Source organism: Falco punctatus (assembly GCF_963210335.1).
Source record: "Falco punctatus genome assembly, chromosome: 6".
Taxonomy (NCBI): domain Eukaryota; kingdom Metazoa; phylum Chordata; class Aves; order Falconiformes; family Falconidae; genus Falco; species Falco punctatus.
In genome coordinates, this window is record NC_137585.1 from 863266 (window position 1) to 888523 (window position 25258).

General features: G+C 54.8%; 1 protein-coding gene across 1 annotated transcript; it reads right to left on the reverse strand.

Moving 5' to 3' along the window:
* Nucleotides 1-9685: 9685 nt before the first annotated feature.
* On the reverse strand, nucleotides 9686-21792 carry LOC308065460 (T-cell surface glycoprotein CD4-like). The gene is made up of 10 exons (XM_080391463.1): nucleotides 21533-21792; nucleotides 15674-15811; nucleotides 13751-13906; nucleotides 13522-13665; nucleotides 13010-13282; nucleotides 12203-12565; nucleotides 11845-12087; nucleotides 11636-11754; nucleotides 11338-11405; nucleotides 9686-10118 (listed from the first exon to the last, which is right to left on the reverse strand). Exons 2-10 carry the CDS (start codon nucleotides 15738-15740, stop codon nucleotides 10103-10105), a joined length of 1449 nt encoding a protein of 482 aa, XP_080247589.1. The 5' UTR covers nucleotides 15741-15811; nucleotides 21533-21792; the 3' UTR covers nucleotides 9686-10102.
* Between the last annotated feature and the right edge of the window lie 3466 nt (nucleotides 21793-25258).

The window sequence follows — 25258 nt, forward strand, 5'->3', positions numbered from 1 at the left end:
CCCGAGGCTCCCTGCCCAAAGCACTGCTAATGCCCTTTCTGTAATGAAAGGCCTGATCTGCATTGCTCCTCACCATTCCCATCCTGCCTCCCCACCTGCGCCCACCGCGACACTCCTTGCTCCTGCCGCATGGCTCCCACCACTCCGCCAGCCTTGCCCCCCCGGTTTTCTCTGCCATCGCTCTGGATTTTAACCTGCTGCTCCCGTCCCATCTGCGTGCGGGCACGTGCCACCACTCCAGCAATGCACTGCCATCCCGCAGCCTTGAACCACGAGCCCCTGGGCCACGCACCTCACCCTCCGAGCTTGTCCCTGCTAGAGCAGCTCTGGTCTCCAGACACCCCATGGTTACAAACCCAGTGAAGGAGGCTGCTAAGCCAGCCCTGAGGCAACTCGCCTTTGCCAGTGAGCCCTGCTCCTGCCAGCTCAGACCCCCTCTCCTGTCCTCATCTAAAGGGGATGCCCAAGCAGTACGTCCCGGGAAGGTACCGCCCTGCTCTGTGCCTTCACCAGAGCAGATGTACGCTTCACCTTTCTGCGGATGGCTCAGTGCCCCCCTAGCCTGAGCTAGAAGCTCAGTTCCCACCCAGCCCCTGCCCTTCCTTCTGCCTCTACGGATCTTCTCACCCTCCCCGTTGCCACCTGCGGCTCTTCCCCCTCCCGCCCGGCCTGCAGTGGTTTGCCATGGCGGGACTGGCCACCCTGCCCCGGCTCATCTGTCTCCCCAGTGCCAGCGCTCCCGCAGTTAGGCCTGTGGCCTCTGGAGACAGCTACGGAGCCAGCCGGCCCTGGTAATCCCAGGGGAACGGATTTCCTTGCAGCATCCCCTTCTGCCGCCCTTCCCACCCGGCTGTTCTGGTGGCCCACGCTGTTCCCCAGCCGCGGAAGGAACCCTCCCGCCCCTGCTGGCCTGGGGGCCCGATTCCGATCCGAGCTGCGGGCCTCCCGCCCCCAACGAGGGGAGAGTCCCGGAGCTGATGCCGGCTGGCCAGCGCGGAGACACCCCCCACCACCACCACCCCCCGCCTAGCTCTGCTCCCCGGCCGGAGCCCCCCGCCCATCCCACCAGCGGGGAGAGCGGAGTCCCCCGCGGCCGGTGACTCAGGGGAAGGCGAGGGCGGGGGTCTGCGGGGGAGATGACCCAGAATAACAGCAAGGGAGCAACCCGCGGCGCGAGGGGGATGCGGGGCTGCCTCCGCCGCCCCCTCCCTCTGCCCCCCCGGGGTCGCCCCGAGCCTCGCCCGGCGGCGGAGCGCAGCGGGGGCCGCGGGGTCGGCGGGACCCCCCGGGCGCGGCCCTGCCCGCCGGCGCGCAGCGGAGCGCAGCGGGGGCCGGTGGCGGCGGAGCGGAGCGGGGGCCGATCGCGGCGGCGGGGGCCGGAGGGACCCATCTTACCTCTCGCCGGAGCAAGCGCTGCCATGGCGACGGGCGCCCCGCGCGGCTGTGCGCGCCTCTGCCCGGCCCCGGCGGCCCCGGCCCCGGCCGCCGCAGCGGACGCCGCAGGCAGCCGCCCCGGCCCCGCGCTCCGGCCACCCGCCAGGCGGGGCGACGGCGAGGGGCGAGGGGCGGGGAGCGGCGGCGGGAGACGGCGGCGGGAGCACCGCCGGCCCGAGCAGCCAGGGGGCGGGACGGACGGACGGCCACGGGAGCCGCCGCCCCAGTCCCGGCACCGGCCCTCGGCCCCCGCCCCGCCGCCCCGGCCACAGCCCCGGCGGCGGTCCCAGCCCCAGCTCCAGCCCCGGCCCCGGCGGCGGTCCCAGCCCCAGCTCCAGCCCCGGCTCCGACCCCGGTCCCAGCTCCTGCCCCAGCCCCGGCCTCGGCCCCTGCCCCGGTACCAGCCCCGGCGGCGGTGCCGGCGCCGACCCATCCCCGGTCCCAGCTCCATCCCCATCCCCATCCCTGACACTGGGCCCAGCCCCGGCCCCTGCTCCAGCCCCGACCCCAGTACGAGCCCCGGCCCCAGCCCCAGCCTCGGTCCCGGTGCCGGTGCCGGTGCCGGTGCCGGTGCCGGTCCCGGTCCCAGTCCCAGTCCTGGCCCTGGCCCCGGTCCCGGTCCCTCCCGGCGCGGGATCCCGGGGCAGGCTGCGCCCGGCTGCGCCGGGTCCTTGCGGCTCCCGGGGCTGCGCTCAGCCAGGGCCCGGGCCAGGGGCTGCTGCAGCTGGCGCCCCTCGCACGCACCCCGGCCCTGGAGTGCAAGCTGCAGGACAAGGCGGCGCTGGGCTCCTATTCCCAGAGCGGGGGCGGTGAGGAGGCACCCACCGCGTAGGGGATGCCGGGGGCTGGGTGCTGGTGCGGGGCAGAGGCGAAGGGCCGGGGCTCGCAGAGGGGTGCTCGGAGGGCGGCGTGCCCCGAGCTGCCCTGGGCGAGTAGAGCCCACCCGTGGCTCAGCTGCTGTGGTGGCCTCTGCCATCAGCAGCCGGCAGCGCCGTCCCACAGTCAGGGGAAGGGGACCAGAGGGAAGGAGACAAGCGGGAGCAGTGTGCAGGGGAGTGGGTCGGTCATGTCAGAGGGGTAAATCTCCCCCTCCAGCTGTCTCCCCTTGGCGAGGGCAATCCTGGCTAGAAAATCTTCACAAGACATCTCATTTCCCTGTTAGTGCCTTGCTGCTGAAGTGAAGGCACCAACACCTTCCTTGTCTTTTTCCTTTTGGGACCTGATATCCACCAAATCTCTACATTCCTTTCCTCCATCAGAATAGGGGGGTGGGATGGGAGTCCCTGTTTCTGGGCAGTCAGGGTGCAGCTGCGTTAGCACCACTGTCTGGATCAGGAGAACATGAACAATTTAGCTGAAAGGACCTTCAAGACGTGCAATGAATGTGCCCTGAGGACTATGAGTACTCAGCTTTGCTTTGGGCTAGGGTTAGCCTGAAGGAAGCCCCCAGATACCTACAGCACGGCCACTAAGTCCTCAGCATCAGTGTTTTCCCCATGGATCTGCTCCTGCTGCATCACCCTGTTTGCTGAAGCGGACCTGACCGTATGAGTTCAGGGCCTGCTCAGCTTTATCACCCCCTCTGACAGGGCAGATTTCATACATCATCCTGAATATCAGCCAAGGCGATCTCAAGTGACTTGGACACCAAGGAATTTAATCTGGGCCTTGTACGGGTCGGCAGGAGAGGCTCCTGAGCCGGACAGCTGGAGGTGCTGCTGGTTCCCAGGGCAGTTCCAGAGGTACAAAAGCCATCCCTCTGAGCCCAGCCCCGCGTGTGTGGCACTGGCTGCTGTGGCTGGGGCCTGGCCTAGAGGCAGTGAGCAGAACCAGGACTGACGGAACAGGTCCGGCTTTCTGCTGGGGAGTGGTGAGGGATGTCTCTGAGGGAGGTGGGTGATGATGCCGCTGCCTTGCTCTGGCTATTCTTTGGCACGCAGGAGCTGCCGCGTGGGAGTGGCCCAGGGCTGGTTCATCTCAGTGGTCAGTCCAGTAACGGCCGGAGCCAGAGACGTGCGAAGGGACAATTACAGCCCCCTTCAGTCGTTTCTTTTCAACTCCCATAATTTGCAGGAGGTTTATGCCTTGAAGTGAGGTCTATATCCACAAATATAAACATTTGGGCAGCTCCAGTCGTGTCATTTGTATGAATTACTTAATGTGATAACTTCCACATTACCACCCTCTTCTGATTCAGAAGCTGAGTCTCCTTAGCGTGAGTTGTTAGCTTGCCTGCGTGGGTGAATAAATCCTCTTGTTATCTCACAGCAAACCAAGCTCCTGACACTTTCGGTGCTGCCTGCCTGCCCCAGCTCCGCTCTGGGAGGGACATCCTGCAGCCCAGCACCTCTTCACGGCTTGGGCTACCCCTGGCAGAGAGTGGTGAGCAGAGCTGGGGGCAGCCCCTCATATCTCGACGAGGCTTCTTGTGTTTGCAGACGTGGCTGGGTTCTTCATTTGAATGAAAGTGCAAAATCAAGGATTCACTGTGAAGTGGAAAGAACTCTGTGGGAAGGAGAGCTTTTACCCTAAGGCTGTCATACTCCCAAGCAGGTGCTTGTCCATCCATCCATCTCATCTAAATGGATTTCAAAGACTCTCTTTATTTGCCCAAGATTTCCAGACACCTGGTTTTATTAGTTTTGATAAGAAGGGGGTCGCAACTGTGTATATGCTGCACGTTGGCAGGACATGTGCAAAGGAGCACCAATGCTTGGATCTGGAAATCCTGAAGGCCCATCACGGTGCAGGGTTCTCTGGGATCTAGCAAGTCCAGGCTACAAGTGAGACACCACCCCCCCTGCTCATATCTTAGAAAGAGCTGGGAGCGATTTTTCATTCCTACAGAGCCAGACTGGGCTCTGACCAGCGATACACTGCCTAAAGGCTCAGCCACTCGCTATAATACCCTTGGGCATCCAGGCCCAAAGAAACACCACTGTTACAGTGTCAGGGTAAGAAATCTTTTCTGGACAGCAGCTCTGCAGGCCCAGGGAAATGCTCTTCCTGCAGGTGCCCTGGATTCTTCAAGGAACAGAGCTCATTGACCGAGAAACAAACATCAGAATCCCCAAAGCAAAAGCACTGATGGAGCAGCCAGCGCCGCTTCACGGGGCTGTGGTGGTTTGCAGGTCTTGCTCAGGACTTGGGCAGTGACCATGGGAGCTTTCATGCGTGTTTCTCCTTGCCGATCAGGGATGTGATTAAATCCGCCCTGGTGGCCCCAGCCCCGGCGTGAGGCTACACCGGTGTGCTCGCCGCGGGCTCCTGGCACCCCTCCTGGCTCCGGAGCAGGGTGCGTTAATGGCTGGCAAGAACCCAGCCAAACAGATACACTGGCGTGTTCCTTCAGAAAAGGCAGTGACTGCAATGTAGATTTGTCATATCCAAAACTCACATTCTATTTCTAGCACCTTAACACAAAGATTTAGTGAGATTTCCTGGACAAATTGTCTACAAAATGGGCAAGTGGTAGTAGCTTGGCATGAGGGGACAGACAACTGACCATGTTGGTCATGAGCACACAGAAATACAAAGGGCTTGCAAGGTAAAAACTGGGTTTTGAACTTGTGAATGTTTGTTTACAGCTGAATGTTTTTCCTTACACAACTGGGCACCTTCTAAAAGATTTTTTTTCCCTCTGTCACATACATAAGTATTTGTATAAGGTATTTTCCTTGAGAAAAGGAAGAGCCAGGGTAGGCTTGTCAAATACGTGGTTGTTACGCCGCCGCATGCCGTTTAGCAGAGGTGGATTTATCCTCCTGCTTCCCCCACCACCCTACCTGCCCAATGCGATGCTTTGCATCTTCTCTTCTGTCTGGGCTCTACCAACCCCTTTTTATCCCTTCTGCCCTTGTGGCATCACTGAAATCCCAGTGCAGTGAGTTCCAGTCTGTGAAGGATGTAAAAATGTCATTTCAGAATTTAATTATACCACTTTCCAAAATTACTGAACACTTACTTGCTTGTTCTCATGCACAGAAAGGATAATTAGGAGCTCTTGAATCATTAATCTGGGAACCTATGATGTCTGGAAGGAGCTGAAATGATTTCTTTTCTTTGGATGTGTAACACAGCATTGCAATTTTCATTTTACCACCTGTTCCCCTAGCTTGTCTAGGTATGCCTGAGGTTTCTCAAGACTGGAACAACTTTTCTTAATGTAAAAATAGGCTCAGACTTCAGAAGCACCGCTGACATGCTGGATGCAGCCGGCCTGGGCCAGGGAAGCTCTCTGGCTCCCCTCATTCTTCCAGCTGGTGTGGTGGCCCCTTTGGAGCCATGGTCCTCACAAAGCCAGCGTCACTGCTACTGCTGTTCATCTCCAGGACCTCACCTGCACACAGCACACAGGCAAGCTCAGAGGAGGGACTTCTCAGTGCCGGGGCCTGAAACAGGCGCTCTGACACCAGCCAGCTGGTGCCGAAGCGCTGAGGAACTGGGATTTCTCCTCTCTTCCCTTTCGATTCCTTGCCAGTGAGGCAGTCTCTGCCACCACCTCTTATTCTGCTGTTCTCTAATTCTCCAGATCTGGAAGCACCTCTAAGGCTTGGCCAAGCTGGCTAGAAACTAAACCGGAGGAGAGCCAAAGGCTTCTGCAGGGGGGTGCTGGGGAAAGATGCTGACACGCATGAGGCAAAGGCAGCCTGCCATAGTTTGGAGGTGTTGCTCAGATGTGAGACCACTAATGAATCCTCCTAGTAAACACGTACTTGGAAATACTCTCAAAAAGGAACCAGACCAGAGCTGAGAGCATCTGCAAGAACCTGGTGCTCCTGCTCTACCTTAACCTCTGAGAAGGGAGGATGGGAGCTACCCTCTCTCTGCAGCAGCGCTGGCCTGATGAGCCACCCAAATGGATGCTGAAAACTGTTCCTTTATTCCCCCCTGAGATAAAAAGAAATTAGAAGAGGCTGAAGTGCACAGCTTCCTCCCTTCCAGACCTTGGGAACATGCAAAGACACACACAGGGTCATTTGGCTCTGAAGGCTGAGGGATGCGAGCGCTTCCTGCAGAGCCTGCGGGGAGCATGAGTCACATCGACTGCCTCAGCAGATCCGGGCTGACAGCATCCACGAGTTGCTGCCTCGCGTTGCACTCAGAGGGCAGAAATAAACTGGGAAGCAGGAGGGGCTTGGGGAGGTAGAGCTACGGGCTGGGTTATTTCAGCCCACACGTTCCCAGTTCAGCAGAACTGGGCAGGGCAGTATACCTTCAGCTGTGTCCAAGCCCCTTCCTCCACTTGAGCGAGCAGCTCTGTGGGTCCTGACAGGATCGTGCGCTGGAGGTGGGTCCAAAGGACTGAAACGTGCTTTTTCCCTTTTGCAGCCCAGAACTGTGGGGAAGTATAGTGCCACAAAGACTAACACGTTAGGGGAAACCAGCACTTCTCAGTTTTTTTCTAAACTCTTGCTTTCTGTGATGTTTCCACATCACTGCACAGAGCTCTTGCTATCATTGTCATCTTGTAAGTATTGCCATGCACGCCCTTCTGAGTCCTGCCATCATCTCAGGGCCACTCTGATGAGCTGTCACCACAAGATAAAATATGCCTGTCATTGTGTTTGCTGCTTTGTAGAGCTGTATATCGCCATGCTTCATGTTGTGCAAGAGGCATTATTCCATTGCATAGTGCAGGTATGTCCCCGTCACACCTAGCAAAGGGAGGAGCCCTCAGCGCCTCCTGAGAAGGACCAGGATACATGCAGCACACCCCTGGGATGCCACAAGGAAGGGACCACACAAAAGTGGCTCTGAAGGCAGTGTGCTGTGTCAGGATGGGAGCATGCTGTGGCATTACTGCACCCCAGGCCTGGGCAAGATGTTCCTGCAGTCCACTCCAGCTGGGGACTCATCAGGTGCATTTACATCAACACTGATATTTGTGATACCTATGTATTATTCTTCTCTGGTCTGAGCCTCCACCTCCATACTGCCTTGAAGCCCACACTGAAGCTTTCAGTGTTGCTCTCATATGGAAAGCAAAGCCCATCTAGGACTCGCTCTGTGGATGCCTTTTCTCTCAGTCAGGGTGGTCTGTGCACCTAGGGCACAAAGGAGGTCATCGTGTGAAAACATACAGACAGGAGAGCTGCCAAAAAAAGATTTATGAGATTGGAGCCTAGAGCGGTTTGGACTTGTAGGTGAGTTTCAAGTAGAGCAGGGCAGGGTCATGACAGCTGAGATCAGGAGACCTGCTGAGGAAAGGTGCGGTGTTGAGGAAGGCTTACCATTTTTGTTACGCTCATCGAGATGGGACAACTGGAAGCTGTGCGTCTGTGGACATGGCCGTGCATCCCAGTGGCATCCCAGTGGCACCATCATGTCCGCTGTAATGCCAGGCATGCATCCACACGGTGCCACTCCTCACCCCAGGAAAGGACCAGCCTGGGCTTGGGGACTGCTGATGCCTGCTAGCACGAGATCAGGGCTGGCTGGGGCAGCCTTCCAGAGCCGCAGGCAGCGCAGGCACCGCTGTGCTCCCCGAGCCACCCGTGCGGGCACCTCTGCTACCAAGGCATGTCATCCTGGGCAGGACGGGTTTGGTGGACTCAGTGCTGGAGGCCAGGCAGAACCTGTCAGCTTAGTCTTTTTTTTTTTTTTTTTTTTTTTTTTGTCAGGCTGATTGACTCACCGAAAAAGAGAAAGCTCGTGGTTTTAGGTACAGGGGTGGTCGGTTCAGCTGCCAGAGCCTCAGGTGAGCAGCTGAACGGCTGGAGGTGGCTGCAGTGCCGGAGGAGACCGTGGTGGATGCTCACCCAAGGTGCTACTCTGTCCCACCCGGGGATCAGGTGGTGCAGGATCAATCCCTCTGCTCTGGACACCCATGTGAGTAGAAAGAGAAGCAAAACTGGGTACTCAAGCAGTTATTTAAGGAGAAGGGTCTGGACTGCAGGAGCAGGGTTTGGTTTTGGTTGAGGGGACTATGCCCCCACTTTGTCATGATGGTTGTATTGACTGCCACGGACCCTGCACTCATTTTCCCTCATACAGCACCCAAACTTGGCCTCTTCTTAAGCCCTGGTGATGACTTGTTGAGCAGACTGATGGGCTTCAGACAGCTCCCAAGGTACGCTGGCCATCAGGGACAGGGCAGGAGCAGGAGTGACTGCAAGCACCGGGATATGGACCAAGGCTTTTTTCAAAATTACTGTCATGTTTTGTGCACAAGCTATGGGAAGGAAAACAGCATTAGCGCCAGCCTTTGTCGCTCCTGTTTGTGTGAGGATGATGGTGGAGAAGCAAGCATGAGAGCAGTGGTGCCCCACACCTGCTGCCACAGCCACCTGGGGCTGCGTCCCCACTCCAGGGGAGAGGTGGGGACACACACATGCATGACACTGTTTCCCCTGGCTCGCAGATGTTGTCGCTGCTGTTGTTGCCACCTGTCCTTTCTCTGCCAGTAACGGTGATGCTGGTGTGACTGCTACAGAGAAACCCCCTCCTCCAGCACCGGGCATCCTGCGGGAGGGTCTGTGCCATGTGGAGTCCTTCCCACAGCTCAGCCCCCGCTGCCCCCCCAGCCAGCCCAGTGCAGCCGAGCAGACCTGGACCGCAGCCGGTGGCAGCTGTGGGACCCCAAGGGCTTTGTGACCTGCCACTAGCAGATGGCAGAATAACTTCTATAAACACAAGGCTTCTGTGTACATATTTTACCAGAATTTTTCTTTCAGGACATTCTGGCATCTCAGCAACACACTTTTACTTTCATCCTAAATTCCCTGGGCTTTCCACTCCCTTTTCCCATCTCCTTGAGCCCGCAGAGAGTCATTTTGGTGAGAACCATTTTTAGTGGCTTTCGCAGAGGTGCCTGCTCTCTCTGCTCTGTGGGCTTGCTCAGTCCAAGGCTGGTTTGTTCTCCTCGGAAATGACTTTGCCACCCCCTTCCCAAACTTACCTTCTAGATCAACATTCACAACTTCTTCAGGCTCTGATTTCCAGAAGCTATTGCTCTCTTGAACTGCCTTTCTGACACAGTAAGTCCCCAGTTACCCCACTGCCCACGGCATTTCCACCTGTGCACTGGTGTGTTGTGGGAGAGGGGAAGGCTACGGGCTGAGGGATGGGACTGGGGGTGTCGCAGGGCTCAGACCACCCAGGAGAGGGGAATGAGGACTGACAGGTTTCACAGAGAGCAGAGGGCATGAAGGAAAGCTCATGGCAGCCAGGGGCGTGGGAGACAGTGAGAATCAGGATTCCACATCCTAGCAGGAAAGGGAGAAACGTGAATTTGAACCAGACAAGCGTGCCTCACAAAAAATTTAGTTCAGCAGCAAAAAAAACCCACCACCCAACCCTGAAGTAATTTATTGTCTCTCAGGCAGATAAAAGCAGTGCATAAAATTAGTTCCACAAGAAGGTCAAATTAAGTGCATGAGCATGATGCAGGCACATATATATATATGTATATATCTCTCCCTTCTGCTCAGTGTCTCTCATTATAGAAGTGGGGATCAATCATAACTCTTAAGGGTTTCTTGACTTGTCTGTCGGCTGCTAGCCAGACAGCAACCCTCCACGGCATTAGACTGAGGGAATGATGAAGGAATCCAGAATTACATCAAAACAGGAGAAAGGGAGATGGATGCACAGAGCACTATGGGCTGGCAGGTGTTTTGGTACAGGCAGAGACTTCATCAGTCCTTCTGACTCCAGTGCTGCAATACTACTTATTCAGCTGGCTGCAAGAGAAAAGTGTTACATGAGTACCAGTACTGTAGAGGTGAAAAGCTTCACTCAGATACCTCGAAGCCAGCCAGCCTCCCACTTTGTTGCACAGTGTAGAGGATGCCTGCCTGCCTCAGTAGCTGCGGATGCAGATAGTTACTTCTGCATCCACGTGGCTGCAGTTCAGGTTTCAGTTACACTGAGCTGCTTACTTGGCAAAGAGAGTTAAGGAACAACTGTATCAGCACTTGTATTCCACAGATTTATCTAGGTTTGGATGTAGCTGTATGAGCTTTGTCCTCTCCTTAAGGGGATTTTTTTTTAACCTTGACAAAATGGAGGTGATGAGGTGAATTCTTTGGCACATGGTATGCTAAGCAGCTCTTCACCAAATACACATCCTAGCTATAACGCGGTATTTGCCCTAAACACCCTCACTGAAAAAAAGTAGGTGAAACCATCACAGTGTGCCACTGTCACCAGTGAAAATTAAGCAGAAGTCCAGTTCTGTACCTCTACATTCATTCAACTTGTTCATGCAATATTTATGCTGTCCTTGGCTCTCCACTCCCAGTGACAGAACAGCTGTGAGCGTTTCTCCACAGCTGCTTCTGATGCCTGATACCCTGTCAGCCTAAAGGGCTGGAAAAGGGCAGCTGCTCTGCTGAGAAACCCTCGCTCCTGAAAAGGGTCAGGACTATTTCACATCACACAGGACCTTTGGGAGAGGGCATGGTTCACAGTGTTCTGTGATTTTCTCTTCTCTTTCCTCACTCCCTGGAGTTTACTGGCAATTTTCACAGGTTGAAGTCCAGCACTGTGCTAGCAGAGCTGGAATTACATTATGGACATCACACATTTTCAAAATCTGGGTTTCATCCTTGGGCTTGGCTGTGCGCCTTCTGCCTCCACAGCCTTGATATCCAGGTCCCAGACCCACTGTGGAACCTACCAAAGGGCTCTGGAACTTCTGCTTGGGTTTGGCTAACACCTCTCTGCTCGACAGTTTCCTAGCAGAGTGCTACCATGGGTTTGGGGCATAACAGGACATTCATTAAACATAGCTCATAACGCTTGCACATGACTTAACGTGGGTAAGAGCTGAAGACGCTGAGCTGCAGCCGTGCTGTAGCACCAAGCAGGCTCAAGCTCCACTTGTCCCCACTCAGCCGTCTGGCTCTCCCACCTTGGAACAGGAGTCTGCCCCTTCTGGGTGCCCTTGTTGTCACTTACTGTTGGCACTGACATGTCTTGTTTTCCAGCAAGTATTGTCTTGCTCGTGCCATCCTTTTTGCCCGTTGCTGCCAGGAGAGAAGGGATAAAGAAGGATAATTTTATGCTTCAAATGCTTTCCTCTGAAGTAGTAGTAAGGTACTGCCTGACGTCTGCAGGCTGTCCATCTCTAATCATTTGCTCTGAGTCTATGGACTGACCCTTTGTTCTGCCCCACACCCAGAGAGAAAATCGGACTCATCCTGTGCCCTGGGGACACTGCCATCTCTTTGCCCATCACAGGGACCAGGGCACTCACCCTTCTCCGCTGCCAGCTTATGCCGTTGATGATGCACAGGCACGCAAGGCCAAACACCAATATGCTGCCTCCGACGCTTGCTCCGATTGCCATATAGCTAATCCAACCAGGAGCTTCCTCTGTGGAAGGAGAAAAATATCCAGACACAGAAACAAAGAGAATTTTAAGGCTTTTGTGTGGAGGCAGGAAGGTGATGCTGGTTTCCATACCCACGAGGTAGTGAAGGCTGATCTTCCTCTCGTTGTCTTCCATGAGGTGACAGTTCCACAGCCCTGCAGCACTGACGTTCACCTCCACCTCCATTTCGTGCTGCTTTGACTTCTTGACGTCCACCTGAGTCCCGTTCACACGTTCCCAGAGCAAGTGGGCATTGGGTGGGAGCGGACTGGAGACCTGGCAGGTGAGGGTCACCTCGGCCCTGCTGGGGAGCGGCCCAGCAGGGTCAGCCGAGACTGTGAGGGTAAGAAAAGGACACGTGAGTGGGAGGATGGGAAGATGGGTCCACACGTACTCTTGTGGCTTCCAGGTTTCTGCAGCTCCTCATCTCTTGATCCGCTTCTCTCTCACCTTTCATCACCAGCAGCTCTATCTGGCTCTGTGTGCACCTCCTGCTGTACGCCAGCCGGCACCAGTACTGCCCGGAGTGGCTGAAATGGACTTTGGGGATTTTCACTTCTATGGCACTTTGAGGTTTGCTTTCAGGTATCTCAAACCGCAAGGGGCTGCTTTTTTTGGTCTCATGCTGCTCTCCTCGTGCCGTGATGTTGAAATCAAGCAGCTCATGAGCAGTCGCACTTTCCTTTTGCTTCCAGCTCAGCTGGCCTGTGAAACCTTCTTGCCATTTTACCTTCTGGAAGTTCAGACGCCATGACAAGGTGACAGTGCTATCGACAGCTGCATACTTTCTTTCCAAATCTGGATTCTGAAAACCTGAATTCAATAGAGACAGGGAATACAGAGGCAAGGAAAGCCACAGCTACACTTCTCGGTGTCCTCCCTTGCTCTGCAGAGACACAGGCTGTGCTCGGTTGAAAGAGGACGTGGAGAAAAACTGAGATACTCCAGGAAGGTTGAACGGTTAGTGTCTGAGGAGAGGTTTAAAGAGCCAAAGCACCCAAGCTCACCAGAGCTGAGAAGAACAGACCCCAGGGAGAGGAGAATCCTCTCCTTACAAAGCCTGGAGAGGAAAATGGGAGCAAGTGTGGAACAGAGCTCAGGCAGCAGAGCCATCGCCAAGCTGCAGTGCTGGAAGCTGTGGGAGATCAGCCCTGGAGCACCATTGCTTGGGGTGCTGGAAAGCAAAAGCTTGGCTCACGAGCTGGAGGGAGCAATGGTTCTTGAGCCTGTGTGAGTTGCATTTTGGCTGTTGCATACCTAATACCTTCACATCAAAGGTGATGTTGTGATCAATCAATGGAGAGTCTGAATGGACATGACACGTCCAGGTCCCGTTGTCCGTAGCCTTCAGTTGCTTTAACATCAGTATGTATTTTTGAGGGGTCTTGTTTTGTAGTTGTGGTGTCACGGTGTGATTGTTACTGTCAAACAATGTGATGCTGAGGTGGGGTAGAGGATGGGATGAATTTTGCATTAAAATCAGCTCGGGGACCTCTTTTGGTAGGAAGTGTCCGTCCAGAGAGATCGTCACTGTAAAAAGGAAAAGCACAGCCAGTAACTCAACTCCTCTTCCAGCCAGAAAGGGACGAGTGTCACAGCAAAGAGAACACGGGGACACTGTGCCCTGCAGCTGGAGGAGAAATGAACTACCATAGCCCAGGCCAGAGAAACGGCAGCCTGGATAAGGAATCCCAGAGAGACGCCTCTCTGAGCCCCGCGGTCCCCAGCCCCCTTGCCCCCTCGTGGATCAAAGCCCTCTGGTCACTCACGTTGAAAGACATGCAGTGAGATACTGACTGTGCGAGAGCCAGAGTCACAGGTGTAGACGCCAGCATCGGAGAGCTTCAGGTCCCACACCTTCAGGTGCTTACTGGTGGAGCTGATTTCAGATCGATCCGTCATGGCGGCTTTGCCTTTTGTTAAAATAAGCTTTGTTAGGAAGGGAGAGGTTTCTTAGCCGTGTACTGGGGAGAAGGGGTGATGAATTGGGAGCCTTACCTCTCAAATGGTTACTTTTAAACTGCCTTACAACAAGCCTGTAGTACCTCCAGGTCACCCCTGTGTCGTGAGGTATGCCTCTGCAGCTCAGGGTCACCGTCTGTCCTGCAACCCCAACCTGCAGTTCACTTTGCTGAGCCATGACGGGGACCAGACCTGCAAGCCGATGCCCACTGAGAAAGGCAGATGTTCACTGCCCGAAGGCTGCCTCAGCGAACACTTCCCGCCCCTCCAGAAAGACGCATGTATTTCTCCTCACTTTCCAGATACTGGGAAGATTATCCTCAATTTCTGAATTTTTCACACCTTTGCCTCATCACTCAACCAGCCCTTTTCTTTTCAGCTTCCCCCTGGGGCCCTTCTCCTGGCTCTCGGCTATTCTGTTTCACATGTATTCAGAAATGGGGAAAATACCGGTGGTTCTTCTGGATTCACCATCATTCACAATTTTGAGATGTCAACAGTTTTACTGAAACGACCCTTTCCCACTGGACGAGATTTAGTTGTTGTACTGGTGGAAAAGGCCGCACAGCGTGCGCCAGCCCTGCTTCACTCCCCAGTCAAGACTTGCAGCAGCACTGGCAAATCTGCTCACCCCTTCTTTCAGTTTTTGCATGGAGCAAGACTGGAAGCCCAGGAAAACGGAAGGATAAAGTAAAACAGAAAGAAAGAAGGCTGGCCTAACGGTGGGTTCCTGTGCTTGGGTGAGGGCTATGTGACAGTGAAAGCAGGAGGATGTACAACATGGAGGAACATTAGGAGCAGTTTCTCGGAAGAACTGCTTCCCTTCCTTCGCTGGGAAGAGGGTTTCTGCAGGAGACCATAAGAAGCAGATGGAGTTGCCGAGGACATGAGTTGCTGGGAATGAGGGGGCTGTGGTCTCCTGCCTCACTGCTGGTGAGCCCTCAGTGCTGCCTAGCCTGCAGGTCCCCCAGGTGACCCTAGTGCTAGGGAGCCACAGAAGTGCAAAATAAAAAGTTTCTGTGAGTTTAACAGAGGGTTTTCCACAAGTTACGTATTCCTCCAAGGGCATAGGCAATCCGCAACATTGCCAGTACAGATTTTCAATAATCACATATCAGACCACAGAAAATGACAATTTTGTCTTAAACTGTGAAATTATGTTATTAATAAGAAAGGGTAATTTTTGCTTTGCTTGAAAGGTAAATCTTTATACTTTTGCATAAAAGATTTCCAATCTTTCCTCTGCAACCAGAGGAATCAAAGCTGAGTATCTGAGAAATGCAGGCTTGGCCTTACTCGGTCGCCTTCCTTTCTTGGGAAATAAGCACTGAAAGGGCCACCAGACTGTGTAACATCAGCAGTCAAGCCAAGGAAGCTGGTACCATCACACTGGTAAGGGCAGATCTGTGGCGAGGAGCATGTGGTTCTGCCCCGACAGCTGGAGGCAGCTTTGGTGGGAACCCCACTGCTGCATCCCTGCGGGGCTTTGGTGGGAACCCCACTGCTGCATCCCTGCGGGGCTTTGGTGGGAACCCCACTGCTGCATCCCTGCGGGGCTTTGGGGGGAACCCCACTGCTGCATCCCTGCGGGGCAGCTCCCTGAGCCTGCTGGTGCCCAGACACCCCAGTTTCACTGGCAGGCTCAGCCAAATGGGGCTGGGAACAACCTGAGGCCCAAAGCCTGAGCTGTCCATGCTGCCTCTGAAATAGCAGGACATGGATGCAGGGAGCCTCCCAGCTTCCAGCCCCGCTGCCCGAACCTCCAGAGCGCTGCTGGGCAGGGCAGCAGTGGGCAGGCGAGGCAAGCGGCTGCTGCCGCAGCTTCCTGGCTGGAAGGAGCCTGCTCTGAACAGGTACGTTACATGGCAAACTGCAAGGAGCCTAAACCTACCCCAGATGTCGCTAAGGCTTGTGGAAAGGCTGTAAGAACCGGGGGGAGTTGCTGAGCCGAGGACTCACCCAGATGCGGAACCAAGACGGCAAGCACGGCAAGCACGCTACCCACCACCGTGCCCAAAGTCTCCATCGCTGCAGGGACACGCCTCACTGCTGCAGGCTGCGGCGCTGGAAGTGCTCTCCTTCCCCAGGGGTGCTGGCCTGGAAGACCCAAACGCTCCGTTAATAACGCTTGGTTTTCAGACTTGGGTGGATGGGATCCATGTTCCCGGTCAGTACCCACCACCCGTCAGTGCAGCAACGTGGAAACTGATCGGTGAAGTCACCAGAGCCCTGTGTTTCAGCAAAGAATCCAGCTGCAGTGTTGCCCCTGGTGTTTGGTATTAAACATCCCTAGGTATTCCTTGGCCTTCCTTGGACTGCAGGTGCTCGTGCTGCCAAGAGGTCTGTGCTTTTTCACTTCTCCATGGTGGGTTATCATCGCTCCCGCAGCGATTAAGGCAAACGACATACAGGGCTCAGTTAGCAGGAAGACAGCCAGCAGGCTGAGGGAAGTAATTATTTCCCTCTGTTTGGCCCACCTGAGGTGTCATCTAGGACACAGGGTCCACTTTAGGGCCCCCAGTATAAGGCAGATGCCAATAAACTGGACAGAGCCCAATGGAGGGGTACTGGGATGGTGAAGAGGTTAGGGAGTGACAGAAAGCTGGGTTTGGAGGGGAGAGGAAGGGGAGCCAAGGTGGGATCTCATTTCAGTCTCCCATTATCTAAAGGATGCTACCTGGAAGAAGCAGCAACTGTCTTCTCAGAGAGGCACGGGAGAGGAGCAGGAGGCAGCAGCCAGAGGTTGCAGCAAGGAACTGTTGGCTAGATATAAGGAAGAATTCTCTTGCTGCTGAAGGTGGTGCAGCACTGGAATAGATGCCGAGCGATGCCAGGCAATCTGCGCCCTTGGAGATGTCCACAGGTTCCCTGGATGAGGCCCTGAGCAAGGTGCTGCCGTTTTAGGGTCAGCCCAGCTGTGAGCAGGAAGTTGGACCCGAGGCCTCCGGAGGTCCCTTGCCATCTAAATATTTCTGTGTGATTTTGTGTCTATGATTGAGGCCACCTTTAGGCTGTTATTAATATTTTTCTTTAGTTTGTTTTTTTGCCTGCTTATTTCTTACCTTAAAAATCTCAATAACCACCAGGTCTGGTGGCATTGGAAAGACTTGCTGGAATCCTTAGGGCTGTTCAACAGAAAGTTTGGGGAGAAGGGAGGAATGAGGTGGGAAAGAAGAAGTTGCGTTGACGGTAACAGAGCCTGAAGTGGGAACTGGGAGCTAGTTACGGTGTTGGGTTTTCAGATCAGATGAAGTATCTGACTGTAGCAGAGACTGAGCGCTGGCATCAGCTGCAGCTGGGTGGACTGACAAGGTGAAGGGGACCATGGCTGCTGGCGCGAGGAGACTGCCAAGCTCTCCATCCCTAATCCAAGGCGTATGTTGCAACAAGGAAGCCAAGCAGGTTGACTGGTTGGAGCAAGCAAAACCAGTGAGGCAACCTCACTTCTTGGAGAGCAGGGGGTCCCCATGCCAAGAGAGTGACAGACGGAAGGCTGGAATTATAACAGGAGTGAACTCAAACAAAATGCAAGAATAATTTTGTACTGTATTTATATGTATGGTGTGCACTATTAAGTATAATATATTCTGTTAGAGGACACTTGAATATTGAAATTAATTTAAATTATCAGAGCACATGAAGCTATCAAAGAGTAGATGAAAACATCAGTGCTACATTTACATGGGGATCAAGTCAGTGTGACTGGCACTCTGACGGCCAGGCAGATGCACACGTGTGCATGTATGCAAAGTGCAGGTGCAAGAGCAAGGCAGCAGCCACGTGCGCCATCAGAAGCAGAATAATGGCAAAGGCACAGTCAGAGAAGATTTGTGGGTTGCCTCGTGTAAGTCAAAAACCCAGCCCAGCCCCAGAGAATATTTGCATGAGCTGTTTTGTGCGAAACAAGTACAACAAAGGAGCCGGTGCATGCGGCTGGAGACCACTTCTAGCAAGATGCAGCAGCAGCGATGAAGCAGTTTGCTGGGCTATGCTGCAGAATAAAGACGGGGGCAACAGCAAGGCATCTGTATGCATCTCACTGCAAAGAAACATCTATAACCGAGAACTGGCGTAGGGCCCTAGGAGCTGCTCCTGAGACGACCGGAGAAACCTCATCCCCGCTGTGAATACTGGCGTCGCCTGTCCCAGCGGCACCAGTGGGAAAAGCCAGCCCTGGCTCTAACGCGGTACCTGCACATCAACGGGGTCAGTGCTGGATTTCAAATATTTTCAAGTCATTAAACTTTATATAAAACCTGAAGGTAATAGAACAGGTAAAAATGAAATCGCTGAGTCACACCCCATCATTCTGTTTTGGCCAGGAATCTCTATTTTCTGTCATCTTCTGGCTTCGGTTTGTTCTTCGCCTTCTTGCTGCCCAGTTTTGAGCAAACCCACACTGCCAGGGCGCGCGGGGCCGGTGAACCGCTGCCCCTGTGCTGCTTGGTGAGGGCAGATCGAGACATCTTTGCTTTTCTGTTTCTTCTTGTGGTTTCACATCTTGTGCATTCCTACTTCATTCTCACTAACCTTTGCCTTTCTGTGGCAGACCCCACAGCACGGTGTGTGCCACCTACATGCCGCCAGCCAGCGGGCAGTGCGCGTTGCCCTCAGCTAGCATTTTTCACACACTTTTCTTGCTCTCCCTGTTTATCTCTGCTGCTCACCCATGCCACTTCCTATTTTTCCCCCGAGTCTTTCTATCACCTTCTGCATCCCTCCAGGCCAGACGAGAAGCAACGCTGCTCCGGAGTTTAGGGATGGGAGGGAGCGAGGCTCTGCGGTGTTAAGCGAGCGAGCGGGCAGCAGACCCCCAGCCTCCTGACAGACAGCCCCGCTGTATCTTACCCTGCTGCTGGTAAATTAACTGGTGTCAGGGAATGTCCCCAGGCGCTGGAACACACTCATCAGTCCTGTTAAATTGCTAGAACAATTCCTGACACATTTTTGGCCCAGGACAACTCTCACTCTCCCGAGCAGCTCCTGGGATGCATTTAGGTGTTAGCGTGGGCCAGGGACCACTCCGTTAGGTGGCTGGCTTGTAGCCAGTTCATTCTGGAGATTGAGTGAGTTTAATAGCCCAGACCATCTCATGCCGGTTGGCCTCTGTGCCAGAATCGGTCCAGGCACACTTGATTTATTAGCACGTCCAGTGACAGAGGAGCAGGGCTCCCTCCCAAGTGAACATTGATTTCCATTTCATTTTAACTTCTCCCTCTTATTAAACTGGTTTAATTTCCTTCTTGACTTATTTTAATGATCCCTGCCTCTCTGAGGGATAGGGAAAGGAGGTAGCGAGCGGTCTTCCCCAGGGGCATGATGCCTGCAGGAGGAAGCCTGGCCGGCAGAACATCTGCTTGGGAGAGCGGCTGGCAGCCCCCTGCTCCCTCTGGCCCCCAGCCCCACGGCTGGCACCTGAGACAAGCTGTCCCCCCGCCTGGCACGGGCTGGTGCAGGAGGAAACTGAAATAAAAAACAGCTCAGCAACTGCTTCTGATGCAGAGCGGGCCGTCTCCCTCTCTTGGTGTGTTCCTGTGCCTCTTTCATGCAGTGTGGTTTTCTTGTTTTCCTCTCTTGCTCTTGCTTGTGGCTGTGCTTTTGATCTGGCAGCAGCTCGCTCTGCTGGGGCCGGGGGGCCTCCCAGCCCCCCCCCCCCGCCCCCCTCCGTACTGGGCTCCCTGCCGCAGCTGCTGCTGCTGCGCCTCCCTTTGCCGCTGCCTCACGCCCTGCACACCGGCTGGCCGTGGCTCCGGGGCACGGGGCTGCAGCCGATCACCTCGCTTTTTCCCAGTTCAAACATCCAAAGCGAAGCTGGTCTGGCTCTTGGAGCAGCGGTTTCCTTGGAATTACTTATTAACGTTAAAGCAAACGTATGGGAGTGGCAGGCAGGGTAAGAGAGCAAAGGCAACAGAAATAGCCAGCAGAGAGCAAAGACGCGATAGCAGTGAAGGTTATTTCACGGGCCCCGCTGTCCCCGTGCGACTGGCCGACCCTGCCTCGGTTTCCCCTTGTGCACCTCTGGCCGGCCAGGGGAGCAGCCGCGAAAGGGACCTGCTGGAGCCGGGGCTGGGGGCCAGGCTGGCCTCCTGCCCATCCCCCCTGAGAGATGTCCCACTGTCAGGACACGGCCGGGTGGCCGGGCCACCGGCCCAGCTCTCTGGCCATAACATGCCCCTGGCCAAGGCGGGTGCCCCGACCCAGGCGGGTGCCCTGGGAGGCAGCTCCATGGCCACAGCCCTGGCTGCTCCCTCCAGCCTCTGGCAGCCGAAGGGGAACCCCAGACCTGCCCTTGCCTCACGGGTGCTGCAGCACCGGCTTTCTGAGCTTCCCCCCAGCTCCCAGCCCTGCTTCTTTCCCCCTAACCCTCCTCTTTGCTCCACAAGCCACCTTTTGCCCTGCAGTCCACAGCTGCAGCCCAACGGTGACTTTCTAAAGCCACGGCGGACTGTGACTAGCCAAAGTGCCGAGATGCCCTCTGAAGGCAGGCTCTCCATCGCCCTGCCGAGCCATGTGCACGCTTGGGATGATGTTCAGGTACCGTTAAGGCAGCTGCCAAAGCAGGGACAGCGAGAGCTTACCACACAGTTGGCTTGATGTACAGCCCAGGCAGGGTCAGGGTCTATACACATACTGATAGGGTCAGCACAGCAAAACGGCGTGTTTCTGCCCGTTCCCAGCAAAAACGCATCCCTCCTTTATTTTTCCCTAGTGAATACAGAGTCCTCACGTGAGGCTGCAGTGGATCGGGTGGGCACCATCCCTGGGTGCCCGAGAGCGGTGAGTGGGAACAGGAGGGATGCTCAGTTTGGATGAGGCAAGCCCGGCCGCAGCGCAGGCAGCTTTGGCAGCCATGTTCGTGGGTAGGATACCCACTGGTAGGATAAAGGAAAACCCTGTGAATCGATTTGAGACTAAAATGCAGCCGGGACTGCAGAGGACTGTCCTGTTTCTAGCAAAGAACACTAAGTAGTGTCCTGAGCTCAGCCCTGATGCGCCATGGAGAGGGATACCTGAGGGGGCTGGCGGAGGCTGGGCAGGATGCACCACCTGAAAGTTGAAAAATTCAACCAGAAATGAAACTCTGGTTTTCAACAGTGCGGTGGCCCATGGAAGAGGAAGGCAAGGCTCTTTTCTGGTGTCCTTAAATTGAAAGGACCCCTCTTTCCCCAAGAAATGTGGCTCGCTCAGCCCCGAGCTAGTGGATCGGGCTGCACCGGCAGCCGGTGCCGGGCAGGGAGCCAGTCAGCTCGGATTAGCAGAGCGGAGCCCTCTGGCCTCAGCACATACAGATGTCAGCAGACATCCCTCCTCAGCCAGAGACTGGCATCTTCTTATTTTTCAGGCTTTTTTTAGCATAAAGTTCCCTTCCCTGGAGGGCATGTAGAGAAGGTGATAGCAAGTGGCAGCTGGTGGAAGGCTGCTCCCCAGTGCATTTCCAGTCCTTGGCAATACACGGTCACCAGAGACAGACCCCTCGTAGTGGACATTTTTCTCTATATGTGGGTTTAAAAGACCTGTGAGATCCCCAGGCTCCAAGGCATGGTGAGCTTTTTGTAGCCCCCTCCTTTTTGCCCTCTTCAGGGAAACATCTAGGGCGGCAAACACTTCTCAGTTAAAACTAAAAGGCCTCGGAGAGTCGCACAGCAGAAAGTCAAAGGTTCAAGATGGTTTTACATCAGACCTATAAGTGGGGCAAACCCAGTCCCATCAGAGCTGAAACAGCAACTTGCGTGGAATAGTAAAAGTTCATAACATTAAAAAACCCGAAAACATATTGGCCTCTTTTCTCAGAGAAATAAAGAAAGAAAGTTTCCTTACCTCTTCTCCTTCCTCTCTGCCTCTGCGTTTCTGTCTCCTTGTGTTTGTCACCTGCCGTAATTGATCTCACTCAGCTACAGCTGAAACAAAAGAAGAATGAAGTCGATGTTCAGAAAGCAGCTCAACAAACGTGGGCCTTGATGTCTCCTCCTCTCCAGCTGGAGCGTCAGCAAGGTCTTGCTGCTGGTCCGGCTTCTGCTGACATCCGCCAGCTTCTCTCGGCAGATGGTGGATTTCCAGGCGCATGTGATTTTGACTTGGTGTGAACAGAGATGGAGACCATAACGGAAGGCGATGTATGGCAGCGCCTGGGCAGAATGAGTGTGAAACAGAGAGAGCCTATTGGCCATATGGCGGCTGATGGGATGCCGTGACGGGGCTGGAACTTAAAAGCAAACAGTTGGAAACTGGTTCTGCTCTACTGGCAAAGAAAGCTCGCAGATGAAGGTATCAGCTGAGCAGATCCGGACCCAGCCCGCCTCTGACAGTGTCTAAGAGCCAGCTGACCTCCGTTCCCCAGCCTGCCTCCTGCATCACCCGAAAAGGAGGCACCTCTGTGGCGCGAGCCGGGGACCTGAGCCCAGGAGTAGCGTGGGGATGATAATAGAAGAAGGGATCCCTGGCGATGTTAGAGGTACCTGTCTGTGGAGGATGGCTGAGATCTGGGGTGAGATGACAGAATTTAATTTTTTTTTATAGCAGTGGCAGGTTGACCTCAGCTGGCTGCCAGCTGCCCACGCAGCCACTCTCCCTCACCCTCCTCAGCGGGGCAGGGGAAGAAGATAAGAGCAAAGATCTCTCATGGGTATCTTGTCAAGAGAAGGACAGGGACATGGCTTACCAGTTACCATCACGGGCAAAACGGATTTGACTTGGGGAAAGGTTAATTTAATTTATGGCCCATTAAAAACAGAGTAGGGTAGTGAGGAATGAAAACAAAAGTAAAAACACCTTCCTTCCCCCACCCGCCTTTCCTTCACCGGCCCAGCTTCACCCCTGACCCTTCTGCCCCTCTTTCCTCCCCCCGCGTGTCACAGGGGGACAGGTTGTGAGCGCTGTGGTCCGCTCATAGCACTGCCTCAGCCGCTCCTTCCTGCTCGTGCTGGTACCCTGCTCCGACGTGGGGTCCTTCATGATGTGCTCCAGTGCAGGTCCTTCCTATGGGCTGCAGTTCTTCTGTTCATCTTGACGTAAGAAAGACATTTTTTCCAGTGAGAAAGACCATTCACCAGAGCAACCTCCTGAGAGATGTGGCAGAGTCCCCATCGCTGGGGCCTTTCAAGATAGTGTACAAGATCTTGTACAGGGTGCTAGATAATCCCATCTGGGGTTTCCCACGAAAGGCTGGACCAGATGGTCTTTCCAGGTCCTGCCCAGACTGGGCTGTTCTATGATTTGATGATTCTAACTGCTCCAGATGGGCTACTGCCCTTCGGGAACAGGCTGCTCCAGCATGGGTCCTCCACAGGCCACAGCTCCTGCCAGTGAACCTGCTCCAGCACTGGCTCCTCTCCACAAGCCCCAGATCCTGCCAGGAGCTGCTCCAACATGGACTCTGCGTGGGCTGCAGGTGGATATCTGCTCCAGAGCCTGGATGGAGCACCTGTCCCCTCCTGCACTGATCTTGGTGTCTGCAGAGCCGTTTCTCACATTTTCTCCTCTCTCTCATGGCTGCTGTGCAGTGGTTTATATCCTTTCTTAAATATGTTACCACAGAGGCACCCCCAGTGTTGTCGGTTGGCTCAGTTTGGCCCACGGTGGGTCTGGCCTGGACACAGCTGTGATTGACTTGGGGCCAGCTCCTCCTCACCTCTCACCGAAGCCACCCATGCAGCCCCTCTGCTACCAAAACCTTGCCATGCAAACCCGCTGCAAGGTTGCTCTTGGGTTACCTGCACCGCTACTGAATCTCAGCTGTTTCCCTTCTCTGTAGGGCGGAGGAGGGGGCTTTTGTGGTTTTCCACCCACATTTGGTCTCTCTCTCTCTGAATCCCAGCCTCAGTCAAGACGGCGGAAACCCACTGAGCCCCAGACATGGCTGAGATTTCATCTCTGTGCCACCCACTCTCCTCCTGGCAGCCACTTGCCCCTTTGTCTGGAGGATGGGGGTGTGAGACCCCCAAAGCAACCAGGCTTTGGAGGAGCAGGGACAGACAAACACAGCACGGAGGTTCCTAATGTGCCACCAGGTGTGAAAGGAACAGCACGGATCAGGCCTTGAGCACACCAAGTCGTCCATTGCTTTGTCTTTGGAGAAAGGTGAAGCCATCCCATCACAGTGAAAGCTGTGAGACAGGAGCTTCCCAGTGTGGGATACAGGTGATGGGATGGGATGGGGTGATGGGATGGGATGGGATGGGACGGGATGGGATGGGATGGGACGGGATGGGATGGGATGGGACGGGACGGGACGGGATGGGACGGGACGGGACGGGATGGGATGGGACGGGATGGGATGGGATGGGACGGGACGGGATGGGATGGGACGGGACGGGATGGGATGTGACGGGACGAGACGGGATGGGGCGGGACGGGATGGGATGGGATGGGATGGGATGGGATAGCTGCCTGCTTTGCCAATGTCCAGAGCCTGTGAAAGCCCCATTCTGAGCCATGGCTCTCCTGCGAGAGACTACCACATCACACCAGCATCTTCAAAATGCTCTCGCATGCCTGCAAATAGTAAATGTCCATTTTGGATCCTAGCTGCCAGAGAGGGGCTGTCCTGGGAAAAGAAGAGCTGGCAAAAGTCAGGTTGGGATTGTAAGAGCCTGGCGGCTTGGGGCTCGGGGCTCTGGGGCATTGCGCTGTTCCAGCTCACATGGATTTTGGCTTGCATTTTGTGTCCCCAGCATGCTGTAATGTAGAAACACTGGCTTGTTTTTAAACAGTTGGTTTATGTCACTGCAAATATCTACCAGAAATAGCATTCCCTGAAGGGGTGAAGCTTCCAAAACACACTTGAACTTGCTGCAGAGTTGCAAGGAGAAGCAGGGCTGTGGGCCTGAGGGGACGAAGCTGCTGGCTTGGCCCACACACAGACCCATTCTCCCCCCAGGGAAGGGATTCAGGAGGGAACCTCATCTCTCCCAGCTGCTGCAGCTCTGTGGCGAGCAGGTACCTCTGGGACCGAGGGTCACGGCACACAGTGACGTGTTTGTAGCGCTTTCATCCAAGCATCTCAAAGCACTTTGCAAGCATTAATTAAACATCAGAATCCAAGAGGGATGAATAATATTAGCCAGACAGACTCTCTTCTGAATGTAATATTTCTCATAAATATTTAACTGCTTTTTAAATTCCGTGTGAGTCTGGTTCTCACCTTGCTGGGACAGTTGCTGCACTGCACCCCTGGGGAACGCGGGGCTTATCCAGCACCACATGCTGACCTCGCGCCAGAGCAGGACCAGCACTACGCACCGCTCCCCCCAGCCAAGCCTGCAGCTGTCACGTTTCCCTGCTTTCTCCCCTGCAGAGACCCTCCCCAGTCCTTGTTTGCTCTAATCCCATCACCAGCAATGTTTTTGCAAACTGGGGTTGGCGGGTGACAGATTCTTGCAGACCTCAGCAGAAGAGGAGGCTCCCAGGGTACTCTGGGTGCAGGGACACAAAACCTCTCCAGAGAAATGTGAAAAGGGAAGAAAAGGGTCTCAGAAATCAGGTGTAGAGATGGACGTGTGACTGACTCCAGTGGAAAGCTGAGAAACCTCCAGAGATGCTGAAATG